Source organism: Pseudochaenichthys georgianus, chromosome 15 (assembly GCF_902827115.2).
Source record: "Pseudochaenichthys georgianus chromosome 15, fPseGeo1.2, whole genome shotgun sequence".
Taxonomy (NCBI): Eukaryota; Metazoa; Chordata; class Actinopteri; order Perciformes; family Channichthyidae; genus Pseudochaenichthys; species Pseudochaenichthys georgianus.
The window spans coordinates 4,000,340-4,018,382 of NC_047517.1; the positions used below are offsets into that span (position 1 = coordinate 4,000,340).

At 44.4% G+C, this 18,043-nt stretch overlaps 1 protein-coding gene across 3 annotated transcripts in view; it reads right to left on the reverse strand.

Moving 5' to 3' along the window:
• fbxw4 (F-box and WD repeat domain containing 4) overlaps positions 1–18,043 on the reverse strand; it is a 104,028-nt gene that overhangs the window by 84,221 nt on the left and 1,764 nt on the right. For all 3 annotated transcript variants that reach the window (XM_034100085.1, XM_034100084.1, XM_034100083.2), the window contains exons 2-3: positions 17,104–17,199; positions 16,443–16,628 (exon numbers count right to left, since the gene is read on the reverse strand). In XM_034100085.1, coding sequence (XP_033955976.1) covers positions 16,443–16,628; positions 17,104–17,199 — 282 coding nt within the window. The remainder of the gene's footprint in view (positions 1–16,442; positions 16,629–17,103; positions 17,200–18,043) is intronic.

The window sequence follows — 18,043 nt, forward strand, 5'->3', positions numbered from 1 at the left end:
TGAGTGGCAGGTAGCCCGCACCGTCGCCTGGGTGGTGAAAGGACGGCTCCCCATAAGGGTATGTAACCCAAATCTTTACCCAGTCACAATACCCCAATGGCGCCCGCTTGCTAATGTCTTCCAGGTTGAACCAAGCCAGATTCGGGGAGAAAAGGACCTTGTACTGAAAGCCTCAGACCCAGGTGTAGTAGAGGTGGATGTCCAGGTGAACCGGGTCACCGTTGAAGGCCAGCATCCAGTCAACCTGCTAAAAGGGGAGGGATTGTTGACCGAACAACAGCAGAAAATGGACTCCCTGTTGCAGCGATGGCGGGATGTCTTTGCTGCAGGGGATGAGGATTTTGGTCAAACTGATGCAGTCCTCCACTCCATCCCCACAGGCTCTGCACCACCTAGCCGGGAGCGCTACAGGCCAATCCCACCAACCCTCTACCCCGAGTTGAGGAGCCTCATCCAAAACATGTTGGACACAGATGTTATTAAGGAAAGCTCCAGCCCTTGGGCGGCACCCATCGTATTGGTAAGGAAGAAAGATGGATCCTGGCGCTTCTGTGTCGATTACAGAAGGCTCAATTCTCTGACTCACAAAGATGCCTACCCCCTGCCAAGAATTGAAGAATCCCTCACAAGTCTCAAACAAGCTGCTTGGTACTCCACTCTGGACCTCGCCAGTGGATTTTGGCAGGTGGAAATGGACCCAAAAGATCGGGAGAAGACGGCATTCACCACCCCCATGGGCCCTTTGGCCTTTGTAATGCCCAAGCAACTTTCCAAAGACTAATGCAGCGCTGCCTGGGAGGACAGGTCCAGGAGTCTCTACTGATCTATTTGGATGACGTGGTAGTATACTCCCCTGATTTTGACACCCACATTGAACACCTGGAGCAAGTTTTCGAAAAGCTGGCCGCCCACGGCCTGAAGTTGCAGCCCCATAAATGCCACTTGTTTCGGAAAAAGGTCACCTACCTCGGACAAGTCATCTCGAAGGACGGAGTATCCACAGACCCTGAAAAGACCGCCGCTGTAAGGAACTGGGCAACCCCTTCAACCATCAAGCAGGTACGGTCATTCCTTGGATTTGTAGGATATTACCGTAGATTTGTGAAGGGCTTCTCCAAAATCGCTGCACCCCTTAATGCTCTCCTAGTAGGTTCTGCTAGCATGCGACAAGGGCAGAATGCCGTGGATTGGACTGCAGACTGCCAGGTGGCATTCGATGCTCTGAAGACTGCGTTGGTGAGTGCCCCAGTTTTGGCCTTTGCCGACTTCGCAAAGCCATTCCATCTCTACACTGATGCTAGCCTAGGAGGATTGGGGGCAGTGCTATCACAAGTACAGGATGGCAGGGAGAGGGTTATTGCTTATGCCAGCAGAAGCTTACAACCCACTGAAAGGAACGACAAATTACAGTTCATTCAAACTGGAGTTGTTGGCCCTCAAGTGGGCTGTCACTGAGAAATTCAAAGACTATTTGTGGGGCAACAAATTCCTGGCTTTTACAGACAATAATCCACAAACTTTGACTTGAAATATTGCCCTGGCTCTGCAAACCAGAATGCTGATCTTTTGTCCAGGTTACCACAAGACGCAGAACCCACCCAGCAGACCCAGCAGTGGTGGAATTGGAGGACAACCCTGAAACTGAAGACCATTGGAAGCATTGTCAGGAAGGAGACCAAGCACTGGTCCAAGTGAAGGGGTGGGTGGCAAGAGGACACTTCCCACTACCTGAGGAAAGGAAAACCATGCAGCCTGCAGTAAAACGTCTCTTGCGAGAATGGAGCCGGTTATACATCCAGGAAGGTGTGAGAAGTGGAAAACCCAAGAGCGTCATACTGGGCTGAACCTCTCCCAAATTCTGGTGCCCACTGGCAAGACACAGGAGCTGTGGGAAAAGTATCACCAAGCCTCAGGACACATGGGCATAGCCAAGATGGATGCCCTGCTGAGGAAGACTTTCTACTGGGTAGGGATGGAAACTGACCTACAGACATGGGAGTCCAATTGTGCGAGCTGCACCCAACAGAAAAAGGGCCCAGAGGTAAGAGCACCTTTGGTTCCTATCCTAACATCATACCCTTTGGAAATTGTCTCCATCGACTACCTGTCTCTTGGCCGGCATGGCGACACTTACCCTTATCTATTGGTTATGACTGACCTTTTCACAAAGTATGGATGGGCTATCCCTACAAAAGACCAGACGGCAGCCACCACAGCTCGTGTTCTCTGGCGACACCTCATCCAGCCACGGGGTTGCCCAGAACGTATCCTGTCTGACCAAGGGGGAGCCTTTGAGTCAAACCTGGTAGCACAGCTCTGCAGCCTTTATGGGTGTGTGAAGGTCCGAACCACACCCTACAGGCCCCAAGGAAACGGGGCCTGTGAAAGATTTAACAAGACTCCGTTGTCTCTTCTGGATCATTGAGCTTGGCGGACCAAGTACACTGGCCAGACCACTTGCCTTCTCTGCTCCAGATGTATAACAATACCACTCATGAGACGACTGGAATGACCCCACATTTTGTAATGTTTGGCCGGCATGCCCGCCTGCCTGTTGAAACTGCGGTGAGAGCACCACCACTGACTAGGAGACATGACCTGGTAGGCTGGGTACATCAGCATAACCTGACCTTGCAGAGAGTCTACAAACAAGTGGCAGCAAGGACCAAAGCAAACAGACTGCGAGACAAGGACAGGTACGATCGGAAAGCAAAGCACCTCCCCTTGTTACCCGGAGAGCGGGTGCTGTTGCGAAATTTCCGACGCAGAGGGGAGGGAAAGTTGGCGCCCCACTGGCAGCCCCAACTCTATGTTGTTCATGATCAACTACGCCCCGGCCTGCCAGTTTTCCAGATCAGGCCAGAAGGAAAAGAAGGCCCTATTAAGACAATCCATCGTAACCATCTTAGGCCTTGCCCTTTCGATCCACCTAAAGTACCACATCATGCTCCAGAGATTGAAACAAACTCAATATTCCCCAATTCACTACTTCCCAGGCCCCTGTTGTTGCCTTTGACCCTTGGGCCCATAGTAATGGCTCCTCCCACAGGTCCCGTAGGAGAGGACCCTGTGGCCCCACAAGAGCAGAGAAATGCATCACCCCTACGAAGGTCTCAGAGGCAAAACAGGGGTAGGCCTCCAGACAGGTATGGACAGTAAGATTGTTGGTACGACAACTGTTAAAGGGGGAGGAGTGTCACAAAGTGAATAAAGTCAGTATGTTAGACAGTGGGATGGTTAAACCTTTTATAAATCGTTTCCTTGTTACATATAGTGTTGTGATGTTAATGTTGTGCGCTATTTAGCGATGAACTCTTTTTATTTACATGCTTGTTTAACCTCCTCAACGAACTGTCACAACAAAGACACAGACACTGCTGATTGACACACCGGCACCCAGTGAAAATCAGCGATCTCATTCGCCAGTTGCCAAATCCACTCCTCCATAAATACGCCGACTACCTGCTAGACGGCAGCTATTCTTCTCTTGACAGTTGCTCCCCTCACCTCGCAGCAAATCGGACCGGATCGGATCCCTCCTGCTCCTCCTCACCTCGCAGCAAATCGGACCAGATCGGATCCCTCCTGCTCCTCCTCACCTCGCAGCAAATCGGACCAGATCGGATCCCTCCTGCTCCTCCTCACCTCGCAGCAAATCGGACCGGATCGGATCCCCCCTGTTCCTCCTCACCTCGCAGCCAATCGGACCGGATCGGATCCCTCCTGCTCCTCCTCACCTCGCCGCAGATCGGACCCTCCTCTAACCATCGGATTCAACGCTGAAACAAACTCCAGATAAATGGAAGTGGCTATTTCTCCTGCTTTTGGGCGTCTAGTTTTACGTAAGGAAAGTTACATTGTTGTCTCCTCCCCTGAGTCTCCTTTTCTTGTTTACCGAGAGCTCCGCGACCAGAGGCTGACGGACAGAGTGCGGCGGGCCGGCAACGTGGAAATCCTGGCACTGGATTTCCTGGAAGGGACTTGAACCTTGCACTTCTGCCTGGCAAAAACCCGGAGTTGAGTTCGCTTCCAAGCGGACAGGACTTTCAGGATTTTATCAACCCCTGCTAGAACAGTAATTCTTAAGTAACTGGTTTATATTTATTGAACATTATTTTAACCTTACGTTATTTTAAGTATTTATCAAAGGAGTGTTTTTAAAGTAACTTTGTACAAATAAACCATTTTACACCTATTGTGCTGTCCTTCTCACTGTATTGGTGTGGCCGGGAATTCGAATCTTTTAATATAAATTTGATGTTAACAGGCCTCACTAGGCTGTTACATATATATTCCGTTAAAAACTGTGCAATATATACCTGGCTTCTAAATCCGCATAACTGTTACATGGTGTGTATTGTGTAAAATGTGTAACTTTAAAAAAATATATAATTTCTTTTTTTAAATCATTAATACTTTTTTTATGCATGCTTTAGGTAACATAGGTAGGTAAGCTGTCTTTGGCTCTTCTCTGCTGTAACAATGTAAATGTATCCCCTGTGGGACTAATAAAGGTATTCTGATTCTGAGCGCAAAAACCAAGCCAATACTATGCTGCGTTCATGGAGCTACGTGGAGGTGGGGAAGGACAATGCTTGATTGCAGATACGTAATTTCAGTTTCAGCACAGTTTATTGCTCTTATACCTTGATTGTTGCCAACTACGATGCTCAACAGCTCGCGAAACTGAAAAAATTATTGTTTTGAATCTGAAAACGAAAAATCTGCAACTGAAAAAAATAAAGGATTCAAATATCAAAATATGTATAAAAGTGAAATCTGAAAAGAAATATTTTATTCAAAAAAAATTGCTGAACTGAATAAAAAATAATATTAAATCTGAAAAATGATTTCAAATACTTGAAATACATCATTGTATTTTTCAAAATTCAGGATAAAAACTTGAACTTTCAAATGAATTGTATTTTTTTGAATGATCAAAACTTATGACCCTGAAATAGCTCCATAAAACTGCTCCTCTTCTTCTGACTTCCCTCACCAAATCTTATCTCATCAACAAGTCCCTGTGTGCTGACGATTCAGAATACCTTTATTTGTCCCACAGAGGGGAAATGTACAATTTACAATATGTGTACACCAGCTATGATGGAAAATGTTTTTTTTTATAGGATGGGCCAAGAATGGTTTTCCATTTCCTAGAATTTAAGTATAGTCAAAATGTGCCAGAAATAATCGTAACTAGAGGTCCACTATCCTATTCTAGATTGACATTATGACAAGTAAACCAACTCTATGACAACTGTGGAAACTCAATTTACTAAAGACTAATCCTTGATGCGGTTAAGGGCCAAAAAAATACTTAGTAAGTAGACCTTGAGTAAAGATGATTTGCTCTAACTACTCGTCCTTAGAGTAAAAGCCCCATGCCCCCGCCGGCGAAATATAGGTATCATCACTGAGTAGGGGTGTAACGGTATCCGTATTCGTCCCGTACCATCACGGTTCGGACGTCACGGTTCGGCACATGCAGTCATACGACGAATACGCCTTTTTTTTTACGAGTGGGAAAAAAGTCTGTCATTCAGGGCAGTATCCACTACACTATTTATAATCCAGGGGGCGGTATTGCGCCTAAAAGCTGTTTGCCAGCCGCCCTTAAACAACAAATGAAGAACAAGAAGAAACACAACAACAAAACGAACAAAATACAAGAAGAAGGAAAGTTAGTAGAGTGGCGAAGTCTCTCCCCTTCCGGGGGAGCTCCATGGGACCTTATTTAGAAAAAACTATGTATTGAAGTCAATGGAGAGAGAAAGATTATCTTTCGATCCCGTTTGAATTATGCCACGAATTACACATATGATGTTTGTCAACTTAAAAGATAATTTTGCAAGTCAAAAAAATAAAGATGTGTCGTAAAACTGTGAAGTAACACATTTGTTTGCTTAATGAACTACATCTCTGGTCTCGCAGAACAACACACGTCACCAAGATGACCGTCACTACTGTCTTGTCAACAAAACGATTGACTACCATCACGATCACCACAATGAAACACGTCCAGAAGAATGTCATGCAAAGCTGCCTGCCTGCTTTCCTTTGATTCTCTCTGAACTGCCTGGTCTTTTTAATATTTAATGTCAACCATTTGTGCAGATAGCGTGAAGTAGAAAAGATCGGCGATCGCCGATGCTAGCGTTAGCATTTCTCCCCCGGGCTTAAATGGTGTCTTATAGAATGATCACACAGTACTCACATCACCCCCACCCTGATCCACCTCCACTGGCTCCCAGTCAAGCACCGTATCACCTATAAACTCCTTCTTCTGACTTACAAATCCCTCCATGCCCTCGCCCCCCAATACCTGTCTGACCTTCTCCGCTACCACACTCCATCCCGGAAGCTAAGATCATCTGGACAGGATCTCCTCTCCACCCCCCGCACCAGGTTGCGGACTTTTGGTGACAGAGCCTTCAGTGTGGCATCCCCCACCCTCTGGAACTCTCTCCCCCCCGAAATCCGCAGCGCCCCAACCCTGGACATTTTCAAAAAAGCCCTCAAAACGCACCTTTTTACCAAGGCTTTCCCCACTGTATAGTTAGTTTAATAGGTTTATTTTTCCGCTACTTCCCCCCCCACCCCCTTATCCTGTCTGCCTTTTTTTTCCCCAATTTCTCTCTCCATTGATTTAAATACATTATTTTTCAGAAATAAGGTCCCATGGATGGGTAGATGGGCGGGACTTCGCCACTCTATGGCGATTTCAGATAACACACAGGAGCTAGAACCCACCTGCTTCTTTTAAATCAGCTGTGTGGGAACATTTTGGGTTCCCTGTGGACTACAATAACGATGGAGTGCGAGTGGTGGATCGGACGAGGACGGTGTGTCGGCGTTGTTAGACAGCGGTGCGGTACGCTAATGGTAACACACGCCAAACATGCTAAATCATATCATCACCCAGATTTGACAATCACCGGAGCCCGGAAAAAGACAACAGCAGTTTATCCCCGCCAATTATGGAGTCAGATTTGGGTCAATATTCTAGCGAGCAAAACAAGCTACTCACGAGCGGAAAATGTGCTTTTACACGCACATAAATTGACCCTCGCGTGCAGATTAAACCCCCGCGAGCGGCTATGCGAGACAGCCCTCTTGCTCGCTCGCGGGAGTGTCAGCCTCACTCGCTCGCGGAGTCTGTCTGCGCGCGCGTGAACATTTTCTGACACTTTGGGGCGGAGCCACTGGACTTTGATTGACAGCTGAGTTGCCAGGTTTGATAAATGCCTGAACTACCAAGAGCCGAGGAGTGACAGCTGCAAGACAGCTGCAAGATCAGTTGGACTAGATTGAATGGTAAAGTTGTCCATAAAAAACTATTATATTCGTTAAGTGTGTAGCTAATATATATATATATATTAATGCTGTCAAAATTATCGCGTTAACGGCGGTAATACATTTTTTGAATTAATTGCGTTACAATATTTAATGCATTTAACGCATGTGCAGAATGGCCCGCCCCATAGGCTACATCCCACCAGTGGCAGCGCCAGGGTATGGCTGGGGTAGGCTACACCCATACCAAGAAATGGCTTAGCCCCACCTTGAAAAATGATGTTAAAGTAAGCAAAATAAAGTCCGCCAACTCGCGCCGAGAATTGCACAGACAGCAGTTAGTAAGATTGATTTCAGTAGCCACTTGTCTGGAAATACCGAAGACCAGAAACGACCAGTGATCGTCTTCTCAATAGAACATCTTTGATAATGTCTTCTGGCCAATCAGAATCAAGATAACGACGTGGTGTTGTTGCAGGAAGTCCTGACGGAGAATACATTTGCTGTAGTACAGGTAACACATAACTGGTACGCAGGTTATGTGCGTAATCTGAAATGCATACCGTCACTTGTGTCACAAAGCGCATTTGCGTACCGACGTACTTGTGAAGTTTTCCAGAAGGCGGTTAGATCACAGGACGACAGAGTCGGTCTCCGTGTGCACAGACAGGGCTGCTGTTAACGTCGGCCTGTACAACGGAATGCCAAAACTACGCCAACCGGCTGCGGAGGGAGACTCCCGCCCTTCACTGGAGAACTGCGCTAAAACAGCTGATCACAACATTCACACTCTGTGGTCAAGAAGTACTCCACTAGCCCCCCCCCCCCCCCCTGTCGACTTTCCTGAAGTACTCCCCCGTTGATAGAAATCAACACGTAATGAATTAAGACCCCACGGTTTGATGATTGATAGGTTCTCTCTTTCATTTTGACACACAGAAACATTTTACAATAAACATGTTGAATGGATATATCCGCCTTCTTTCATTTATCTTTCCATTCCCACAACAATATACATAAAGAAATGACATATTTTGGACATAGTTCGAATGGTGATTAATCATGATTAATGCATTTTTAAGCTGTGATTAGCTGATTAAAAATTGTAATCGTCTGACAGCCCTAATATATATAAAACAATATATTTTTGAGTGGGCTGTATCTGTCAAACTGCTAGCTACTGTCTGCTGTATGCACCTCCCTTACGAAATGCACTATAAATGAACTATAGTATTACTATAGTACACTATAAAAGTTGTATAGTGTCCTATAGTAAGTTTGTAGTGTTCTGTAGTATTTTTCAGCAGCTATTGTATTGCTATAGTGTTTTCGCATAGCCGCTCGCGGGGGTTTAATCTGCGCGCGAGTGTTTAATCTGCGCGCGAGGGTCATTTCATGCGCATGTAAAAGCACATTTTCCGCTCATGAGTAGCTTGTTTTGCGCGCTAGAATATTGACCCAAATCTGACTCCATAGCCAATAGACATGAAAGCCGTGAGACCAAAATAAATAACGGAAGCTATTGGCATATATATTTCAACGGCTATGCGCTCTTGAAACAATTTCTTATTATTTATGATGTAATATTTTCAAGACATTCTTTTTAGTTTTACAGCTTATTGAACCTTTTTGTTTGACATCAGCCATTATAGATAATATAGCCATCTGAGTGTGTGTGGTACTGTTTGTGGTTTGTTTTTAACGGTGTAATACAGTTAATTATTCAAAATGTTAGAGTTCCTTATTTTTAAACTGAAACTTGCACTATTGTTCAAAAATAAATAACAACAAACCTGGAATTATGCATTTGGGACTTTTTTTTAGCTTTTCCTTGTTGTACCCGAACCGTGACCCCCAAACCGAGGTTCGTACCGAACCGTGAATTCTGTGAACCGTTACACCTAGGGATGTCCCGATCACCTTTTTTTGCTACCGATCCGATTCCGATCATTTGATTTTGACAATCTGCCGATACCGATTTTTCCCGATCCGATCTTTATGCAATGCATTAAGAGAAAAAAAAGGTAACCGATAATGGCTGGTCATCCAACGCGATGAATTCAGCTATCTTGGCTGTTATTTTTTTGGCCTTTTCACTGTTCTGGGGCAGTTTCTCTTTCCTTTTAAAAGTCTCTGAAATGCGGCTTTCACACCAGCGCTTTTCAGTTTCTAGCTCCGAGCGGGAGCTTTTCTGGTTCAGCTCCGGTTTCCCTTTTCAGCTCCCGCTCTGTGCACACCGCCCACTGGCGCCCCAGAGCTGCCCTTGCTGCGTCATGACGTCACCGTTTACATCGCTGATTTGCCCCCCAACGGCCGCTCACAACAACAACTGCGTCGGGTCGATGATCGTGTTGCTTTTAATCACACGAAGCCAGAATAAATTGAATAACGACTTCTCCAACCTTATACTTTGCTCCAGAGTGCCGTGGTTCATTGTTTATTAATGTGTTTCTGCAGCATTTACCGACCGCTGGAGGGCTGGCTGCTCTTCCACAGAGTGTATTCTCCCGTTAGCTCCCGGTTAGCTCACACTGCAGCGGCCGCTCTAAAGTATTCACTGTCCGACTCACACAAGCAGCTGATGCATATCCCCAGTTCCCCTTAGCCTAAGTGAATGTGTGTCAGTCTGAATTGACACTGTTTGGTATCACAACGCTGTTATGAAAGTTTCTCTGGTATAAAACGGGTGATGTTGGCATAGCAACCGAAGCTAAACTGACTACTTGCATCCGATAGCTCCAATAATACAAAACAACACGTCTGCCTCTCTCCACAATGATCGATAACAGTGAACGGATGGTCAAAGTAAGGCACAAATAAACAGAATCACACGAAGCCTGGTTAGTGTTGCCTGACTTTATAAAGTGTGTTTATAGGCACTACTGCTTGTAGGCAGGCATAACAGTCGACCCATGGGAGGTGGGTTTAGTTTCCTGCACGCCTCGACGTAAGAGAGACGTAAGCGACGTCACCTCTTAGCTCCAAAGCTCTTGCCTCTGGACCGACAATTTTTTGGAGCTGGAAATGAAGCGGATTCCGGAGCTAAGAGCCGGCGCAGCTCCGGTGTGAACTGGAAAACCCGGCGCTTTTCAGGCTCTAGCTCCGAGCCGGAGCTGAAAAGGCGCTGGTGTGAAAGGGGCAAAAGTGTTGGTTGTTTCAGTGCCGTTACCTGAGTGGCCGCTGTGTACTCGTCGTGTTGTTGTTGGTGTTTGTTTCTCAGGTAGCGTATTAGATTAGTCGTGTTGAACGTAGCTCTGTTCTTTCCACCACGCGGAACCTCTGCCTTGCAAACATTGCATCTGGCTGTTACACTGCCTTCGCTTTCAATTTTATAATACTTCCAAACTCCTGACATTTTCTCTGTCCCGACTCCCGAGTCACCAGCTGAACGTAGCCTCTCGTTAGCTTACTGCTACTATTAGACACTGCGCCCACTCCGTTGCCAGATTTCAGAGAAATAAGCAACCAGGTCTATGAAAACAAGCCCAAAGAATGCAACACATACATGATGTTGTGTAATTTTAAACCAAAACTAAGTCCTCAGGATGACTTTAAGACATGAACATGGTCATTTTTGTTTTGTAACATTAAATAATAATAAAAATATTTTATACATTTTTTTTTTTAAAAGATTCCCGATCCCCGATTTTTTTCTCCCGATTCCGATCTTTTATCGGCTCCGATCCTCGATCACGTGATCGGATCGGGACATCTCTAGTTGCACCCGTATCACCGAGTTGTGTTCAATGGCATTACAACGAGAAAAATGTGGCTGAAGGTTAATTCAATGAGTCTGGGTCACTTTGAAATGATTACTGATAATCCATCATTCAATTTTTATGTCAATAACGGAGTTTTCATATATAGCTGCTATGATAGCTACCAGAGTGTATTACAGCTTCCGGTTTTGGGTATTCTGGCTATGCATCACTCATTCACCAATGGGTAATGTTTAGATTTTTAGGAACTTCCCGTCGATTCTATTGGCTCTAATGGTTAAAAAGAGGTGTCAATCATCAAAATCGACCGAGGGGGGCCAGAGATATGGAAAATCCACCCAAATGACCGAGAAGTGTTTTTCTTTTGCTAAACCTACTTAAAAAAGGTCAAATGTCACTTGTTTTGCATCAATCTTGATACAGGGTACTTATTATATGTTATCGTTTGGATTCCTAAAGCTTTTATGGCTCGTTTCCACTGCAGGCCTCGTTCGGCCTCACTCGGCCTCGCTCGGTTTGGTTAGGCCTTATTAGGCCCGGCTCACTTTAATGCTGCGCTTCCATTACAGTTTAGGAACTGGGGTAGTTACTATAGTAACGCAGTGTAGGCGGAGCCGTGACGTCATCTTCAATGAGAGCCCCAGAAAAACAACACAGCCATTAGCTCTTAGCACTCAGAGCTCACAGCTCCTCATATCTGTTCAGAAACTAGACAAAAGTTAAACAAGTACAAACCACAGACTGCCTGTGTCATGGAGAATACAGTCGCTGGTTTATTTATGTCTGTATAGGCCATTGTTGTGAGTGTGGACGGTCGGAGCATAATAACGTTAGCTTAGCCAAGCTCCATTTAGAGAACAAGCATTTTAAAGGGTTTTTCGCCTGCCGTCTGTCTGCAGACTTGTCAAAGCATTAATTCATGGTTTTTACTAACCGGTATCAGTATGTTGTTACTTCGGCATCATTTTGAAACGTGTATTAGAATTAAATCACGGTCAAATATGTTCATCTTGTTGTAGTTGTAGCCCCCTTGCCAGCGATTCTCTCTCTAGTTTAGCATACTCAGCCCGACTCAGCCTGGTTGTTCCTGGCCCTAGAACCACGATTTAGTCGGGCCAGAAGAAAGGTGAAAAAGTAGCCCCGGGACAAAACTAGGCCAAGTGGAAACGCAACCAAAAACGGGCCCCGCACGGCTCGGCACGCTTAAAGCGAGCTACCCGCTGCAGTGGAAACGCGCCATTAGTCTACCATCCCATCATTCAAGGGTGGTTTTCACTATAAGTAATGTGTTTTTTTTGGACGGACACTATAATTGATGTTCATGATGATTCTGACTTTTCTACATCCAACTCACAGGTTTATCATTGCTTTGAGAAAAAGATTATTAATTTACCCCTTTTAGAAGTGAAGTTAAAGTCATTTGTTCTGGGAATGTCATTTTCGAGCCTGGGACCTAGAAAACAGGCTTGGGGCTTAACAGGTTGTTAAGAGTGAATGTGAGATTATTTTATCCAATGGGTTGTTGGCACTTTACTCATGACTACCCAAAAAAACACCTGTTAGGATGTTGGACATGCCCCTGTCCACCTTAGCTGAGGAATGTTAAAGCTTTAGTTTGTTCCAGATAGCCCTGAATGTGTGTTGCTAATTGTACCAGTGTGAGTAAGATTAGACAATATTGTCAGGGTTTAGAGCAAAAATCATACAGACAACTGTCCAAATGAAAAATACCTTTATTCAGGCAAGGCTAGGCGAAACAAAATTAACAAAACTTTATATTACCCACTCCGACATAAGACACACAAGGATCTGACAATTACCAACAGAAAACTAAAACTAAAATAAATATAGACTAATCACAAGGACAAGACACAGCTGGGGAGGGAAGGAAAAACACCAGGTGAACAGAATCAGGTAATCTAAGGGAGGGAAAACACAGACAGGAAGTAAAAACAGACAAGACGCTTCCGGTTATGGCGCTGAGCTAAGAGCCTGACACTCCCCAGCACAGTTGCAATTCCTACTAAAATCCTATTCTAACTACTCAGAACCCACCTAAAACTGCATGGTGTTTGCTTCCAAACCCCCACAACATTCATTATGCCACAGAAAACGCAAAAAAAAAAGACAAAAAAAGACGAAAAGCTCAACAGAAGACGGAGCAAGTGAGGCCACGCTACTAGGCGACAACTCAGCTAGCAAGGAGTGCGAGGGTAGCTCAGAAGCTAACGCTATCACCACTGACAACACCAACAATGCTATCCTACAAGAAATGAATGGCCTGAAGACAGAGTTTTCATCTAAACTGGATGGGCTAGTTTCAGCCGTCATCAGCGTTAAAAGTGAGCTGACCAGATGTCAGAAGAGAATATCCGAGACGGAGGAGCGAATATCGAACGCCGAAGATGACGTCGTCTCCCTGCAGAGGAGAGCCGTGAGCCTAGAAGAACAAGTTGCCAAGCTTACCTATATTTCTTTCCTGATAACTAATTGTTTTGGCTGTGTTGTCTAAACCGAGTTTGAAATTAACCAGATGAACACCGCTTAAATATGTGAGTTTCGGAGCAGATAATAATAATTAATATTTTTACGATTGACAGTTTACATGGCAATTTGTTGGGACGCTAAATGTTTTCCCTTTTTTTCAATGCTTCTCTCTCTTTGCTTTGGGAGTTAGTGGACAGCAAAAAGCGATGCCCCCCCCGTCCATTGGTTCGAATACAATTCTTATTTGAATTCAAGCTGGTTACTGTGGACCTTAATGTTTAAAGTTTACAATATTTGTTCTTGCCAAAGAACAAATATTATAACAAATAATATAATAATAATAATATAACAAAAGGCTCTTTTGGTGTTTGGGAAAGAGATGGGGGGGGGATGTATTTGTGTGGGTTCTGAAAGTGTTAACTTAGGGGGAATATAGGGGGGGACAAAGGACAGCCCACTACAGTGTGCAGGTCTGGTGGTAGGTTGGTCATGTCGGAGGTGGTAAGAGGGAGGGGAGATGTTTCTGTAGATCTCAGGGGAAAATGTATGTTAGAGGGTTGGGGTTTTATGTGTACTTACGTGTTAGAATATGTATTTTTACTCGTATTTTGGTAGGGCAGCATCGTTTATCCACTCACTACTGTACAGTCACGGAACAACCTACATAACACAATATATGTTCGATTGAGGTATGTCTAAATCTATGAAGGTTAAGGTTACATCTTAGAATTGCAGGGGCTTGGGTAATTAACTATATATAGTGAAGCAGGTACTTAGTAGAAGCAGGTACTTAGTAGATTGAAACAAAAACACTCATATAGTTTTCCTGCAGGAATCTCATATGATGCAGTGTGATTTGTCTAAAGTAAAAAAAAAGATGGCAAGGCCAAGTGTGTTCAGCCTCCTATAGTTCACATGCCAGAGGAGTCCATCCATCCATCTTCTCCCACTTATCCCTGGTCGGCTCGCGGGGGTAGCAGTTCCAGCAGAGAGCCCCAAACTTTCTTTTCCCTGGCGACATCAACCAGCTCTGACTGGGGGGTCCCAAGGCGCTCCCAGGCCAGCGAAGAGATATAATCCCTCCACCTGGTCCTAGGTCTACTCCTTGGTCTCTTCCCAGCTGGACGTGCCTGGAACACCTCTCTAGGGAGGCGCCCAGGTGGCCTCCTAACTAGGTGCCCGAACCACCTCAACTGGCTCCTTTAGACGCGAAGGAGGAGCGGCTCAACTCCGAGTCCCTCCCGGATGACCGAACTTCTCACCTTATCCCTAAGGGAGACGCCAGCCACCCTGCGGAGAAAACCCATCTCGGCCGCTTGTATCCTTGGATCTCGTTCTTTCGGTCATGAACCATCCTTCATGACCGTAGGTGAGGGTAGGAACGAAAATGGCCCGGTAGACAGAGAGCTTTGCCTTCTGGCTCTGCTCCCTATTCGTCACAACGGTGCGGTAAAGCGACTGCAGTACCGCTCCCGCTGCTCCGGTTCTCCGGCCCATCTCACGCTCCATTGTTCCCTCACTCGAGAACAAGACCCCGAGATACTTGAACTCCTTCACCTCCTCCTTGGAAGGGAGATATACAGGAGGATATTTCCTTGGATGACTGGGGTGCGATATGTGCAGAGGCACATAGACGAACTGCGAATACGAGTAGTAAATAATAAAATCATTCACAAAATGCTAGATGTTAAGATACCTCTTGATCCTAAATTGTTTATTTTGGGGATTTTCCGCCTCAGTCATAACAAAGAATCTCATAAACATGTGTTTACTCAAAGCAAAACGCTCGATTGCCTTGTCATGGAAGAACACTCAGAGGCCACAGGTGGGCTGAGGGAAATGAGTAATTGCTGTTCAGTGGAAAAGATAACGTATGTTCTGAAAAGGAAAAATGAAACCTTTGATAGGGTCTGGGGCCCGTTGACTCAACTGTTAGGTGATGTAATGTATCAATAACATTGGGAGTCCATGAGAGCGATCTGGTTGAAAGGAAAAGTAAAGTACTTCTTAAACTGCTGTGACTATGTACACTTTTTAGGATAATGTTGCTACTGCCCAATTGTTTTTGTTTTATTTTTATTTAATTTCATGTCTTTTATTTGTATTATATATTTCAATTATTTATTTTTTTAATTATGTCCTTTCTTGTCTTTGCCTCTGTATTTCACTTTTTTGTGTGCAAGTTTGTGTAAGGTATGGCGTGTCTTGTTCTTTAAAAGAACGAAAAATGTATAACCATATTGTTTAAAAAAACAGACATGACGCAGGGGTGAAGAATTTTCAAAACAAAACAGGAAACTGGTGTGACAGATCGTGACATATTTGTCCATATTATACCAATGTCCTTATAAAAATTGATATTGTCTGAGATTTAGGATATCCTAATAATAGGAGTGTTGTCTTAATGTTTTAAAGCCTGTAAAGCAGTAAACCAAATCATTTTCTGAATTTACCAGACTGTTATAGCAATTATATTATTTGCCTTTCAATTCAATTTCAATTCAATTCAAAGTCAATGAAACCACTTAAGAAATAATTATTTATCAAAGTTCTCATTGTGTAGCTATGTTTTAAAAGCATCAAATGTCAACTGTGCAATGGCCTCACAATATTGATATCATGGGATTTGGTCAAAAATATCACATTTGATTTTCTTCATATGGCCCAGCTTTAAGTTTTAGTAACAGGTCCATGAGCCCACCGTAAAATGTTTAATGACCCCCACCTTCAACAGCTCGAAGCATGTTTGAATGACACGTTGTACACAGATGTTTGTTTCAAGCACAGCCTTGACACCCCGGCACTTTTGTTAGGAGTGTTAAAACAGCTAATATCAAGGCATGATTAAAATCTCTCAAAAGGTATTTATTGTTACTTAAGTACTGTTACATAAAGACTAATGCATGTGCTTTTTGGGAAAACAGATGTAGCATGATGTACCTTCCCCCGCTGACCAGGTGAGAGTCCGTCAGAACAAAGCGACACACATCACCCTTGTGACCCGAGAAGATTTCAGACGGGTGACGCTGGAGCCTCCCAGACTCTCGGCACAGATGGAATGCTCCAATATCAGCAGCCTGAGACAGATACAGCATGTCCCCATCCAGCTGCAGCCATGGCAACAGCCTAAAGACAAGATATGTGCTTTAAGAGGGATGCATGTCAAAAGGTTCTGAAGCCAAGAGGAGGGTATGAGCCTGTGCGCTTTTCTTGGTTGTATATAGAACTTTCAATGCGAGCCACAGGCGGATAGGAAAACCACTTTTAATAAATGTAAATAAAGAATGCTTTGTGTGTGAAGACCGCTTCAATCAGCAGATGTCTAATGTGCCTCTGGCTCTGTGAATGGTTGATGCATTTTGTGACTATTTCTCTCTAGCTCAGTAAATAAGGAATAGTAATTATAAAAAATTAAAGAGACTTGACAGTTGAAACAAAACCTTCTTTTTCTCCACAACCACCTGGAGACCCCCAGAAGTATGCCTCCGGACCATACTTGTTTTGTTTTTTTACCTGGGGTCTTTTTTTTAATATGGAGATTTTTTTAAAGTCAAGTATTACAGCCTTTACACCGTTTATAGAACAATTCTCAAATACTTACTTTGTTTTCCATTTGAGAGGAATTGTTCTTTTGCAGAGCCCGTCCAACCAGTTGTGAGCAACCTTCACTCTCTCCTTCAGCTGGAGGTCAGGATATCTGCAGGGACAGGGACTGTGTGTTAGTGACATACTGAACACTGCCTTTAGGATTCATTCAAGTCTTTTTTTAATTACATGTAAAAATATCTATATATTTATGTCATGTTTTCAGTCAGTTCTGAGGCCTGTACTACGAAGACGGATTTTCGCTTAGCGATCTAACTTTAGGGAAAACTCTGGGTTTCCGGTCCTACGACGCTGGTTCTCTTCTTAGCGGGCTAGATCTCCATGGTAACTGATGCTGAACGGCTAACCTGCTCCAGAGCAGGTTAGGTTCCAGGATAAGAGCTCAACTCAGTGAAAGCACCGCCTGCTGACCAATCAGAGCTCAGTGTGCGGAGTTTAAAGAGATCAAGTCATATTACAGGAGAAAGGAAATACAGAAAAGTTGCCGTTGCAGGAAAGACGGCCGGCAAAAATCAGCGACTGTGTGAACGTGAACATGAATAGAATATCACCTCCATCTTCAGAGCAATCTGACTATTATAACATTAGCGTTAAGAAAGCTTACTTAAATATCTGCCTCAACATAAGTACACTGAGTGCAGACGTCGATGTGTCCCATTATCATTCATATCACATCACATCATAATGTATCATATATCTCCTTGTCTGAGTCAGCTTCTTGAGCCGTATCTGGCCGTGCAACACTCAGTGTCACAGACTGGATGCACAAGTATTATTTTAAGCAACACATTAAGTTGACGAAACACTCGAGACAAATGTAATTAAAGTCAGATGGTGTCTTAGTGATAGCATGAACCTGTTAATGTACGCATCCAAACACTTGTTCTGTTCCCAGCTGTATTCACCTTGCAGGCTTTGATCCTGGATCAAGTGTT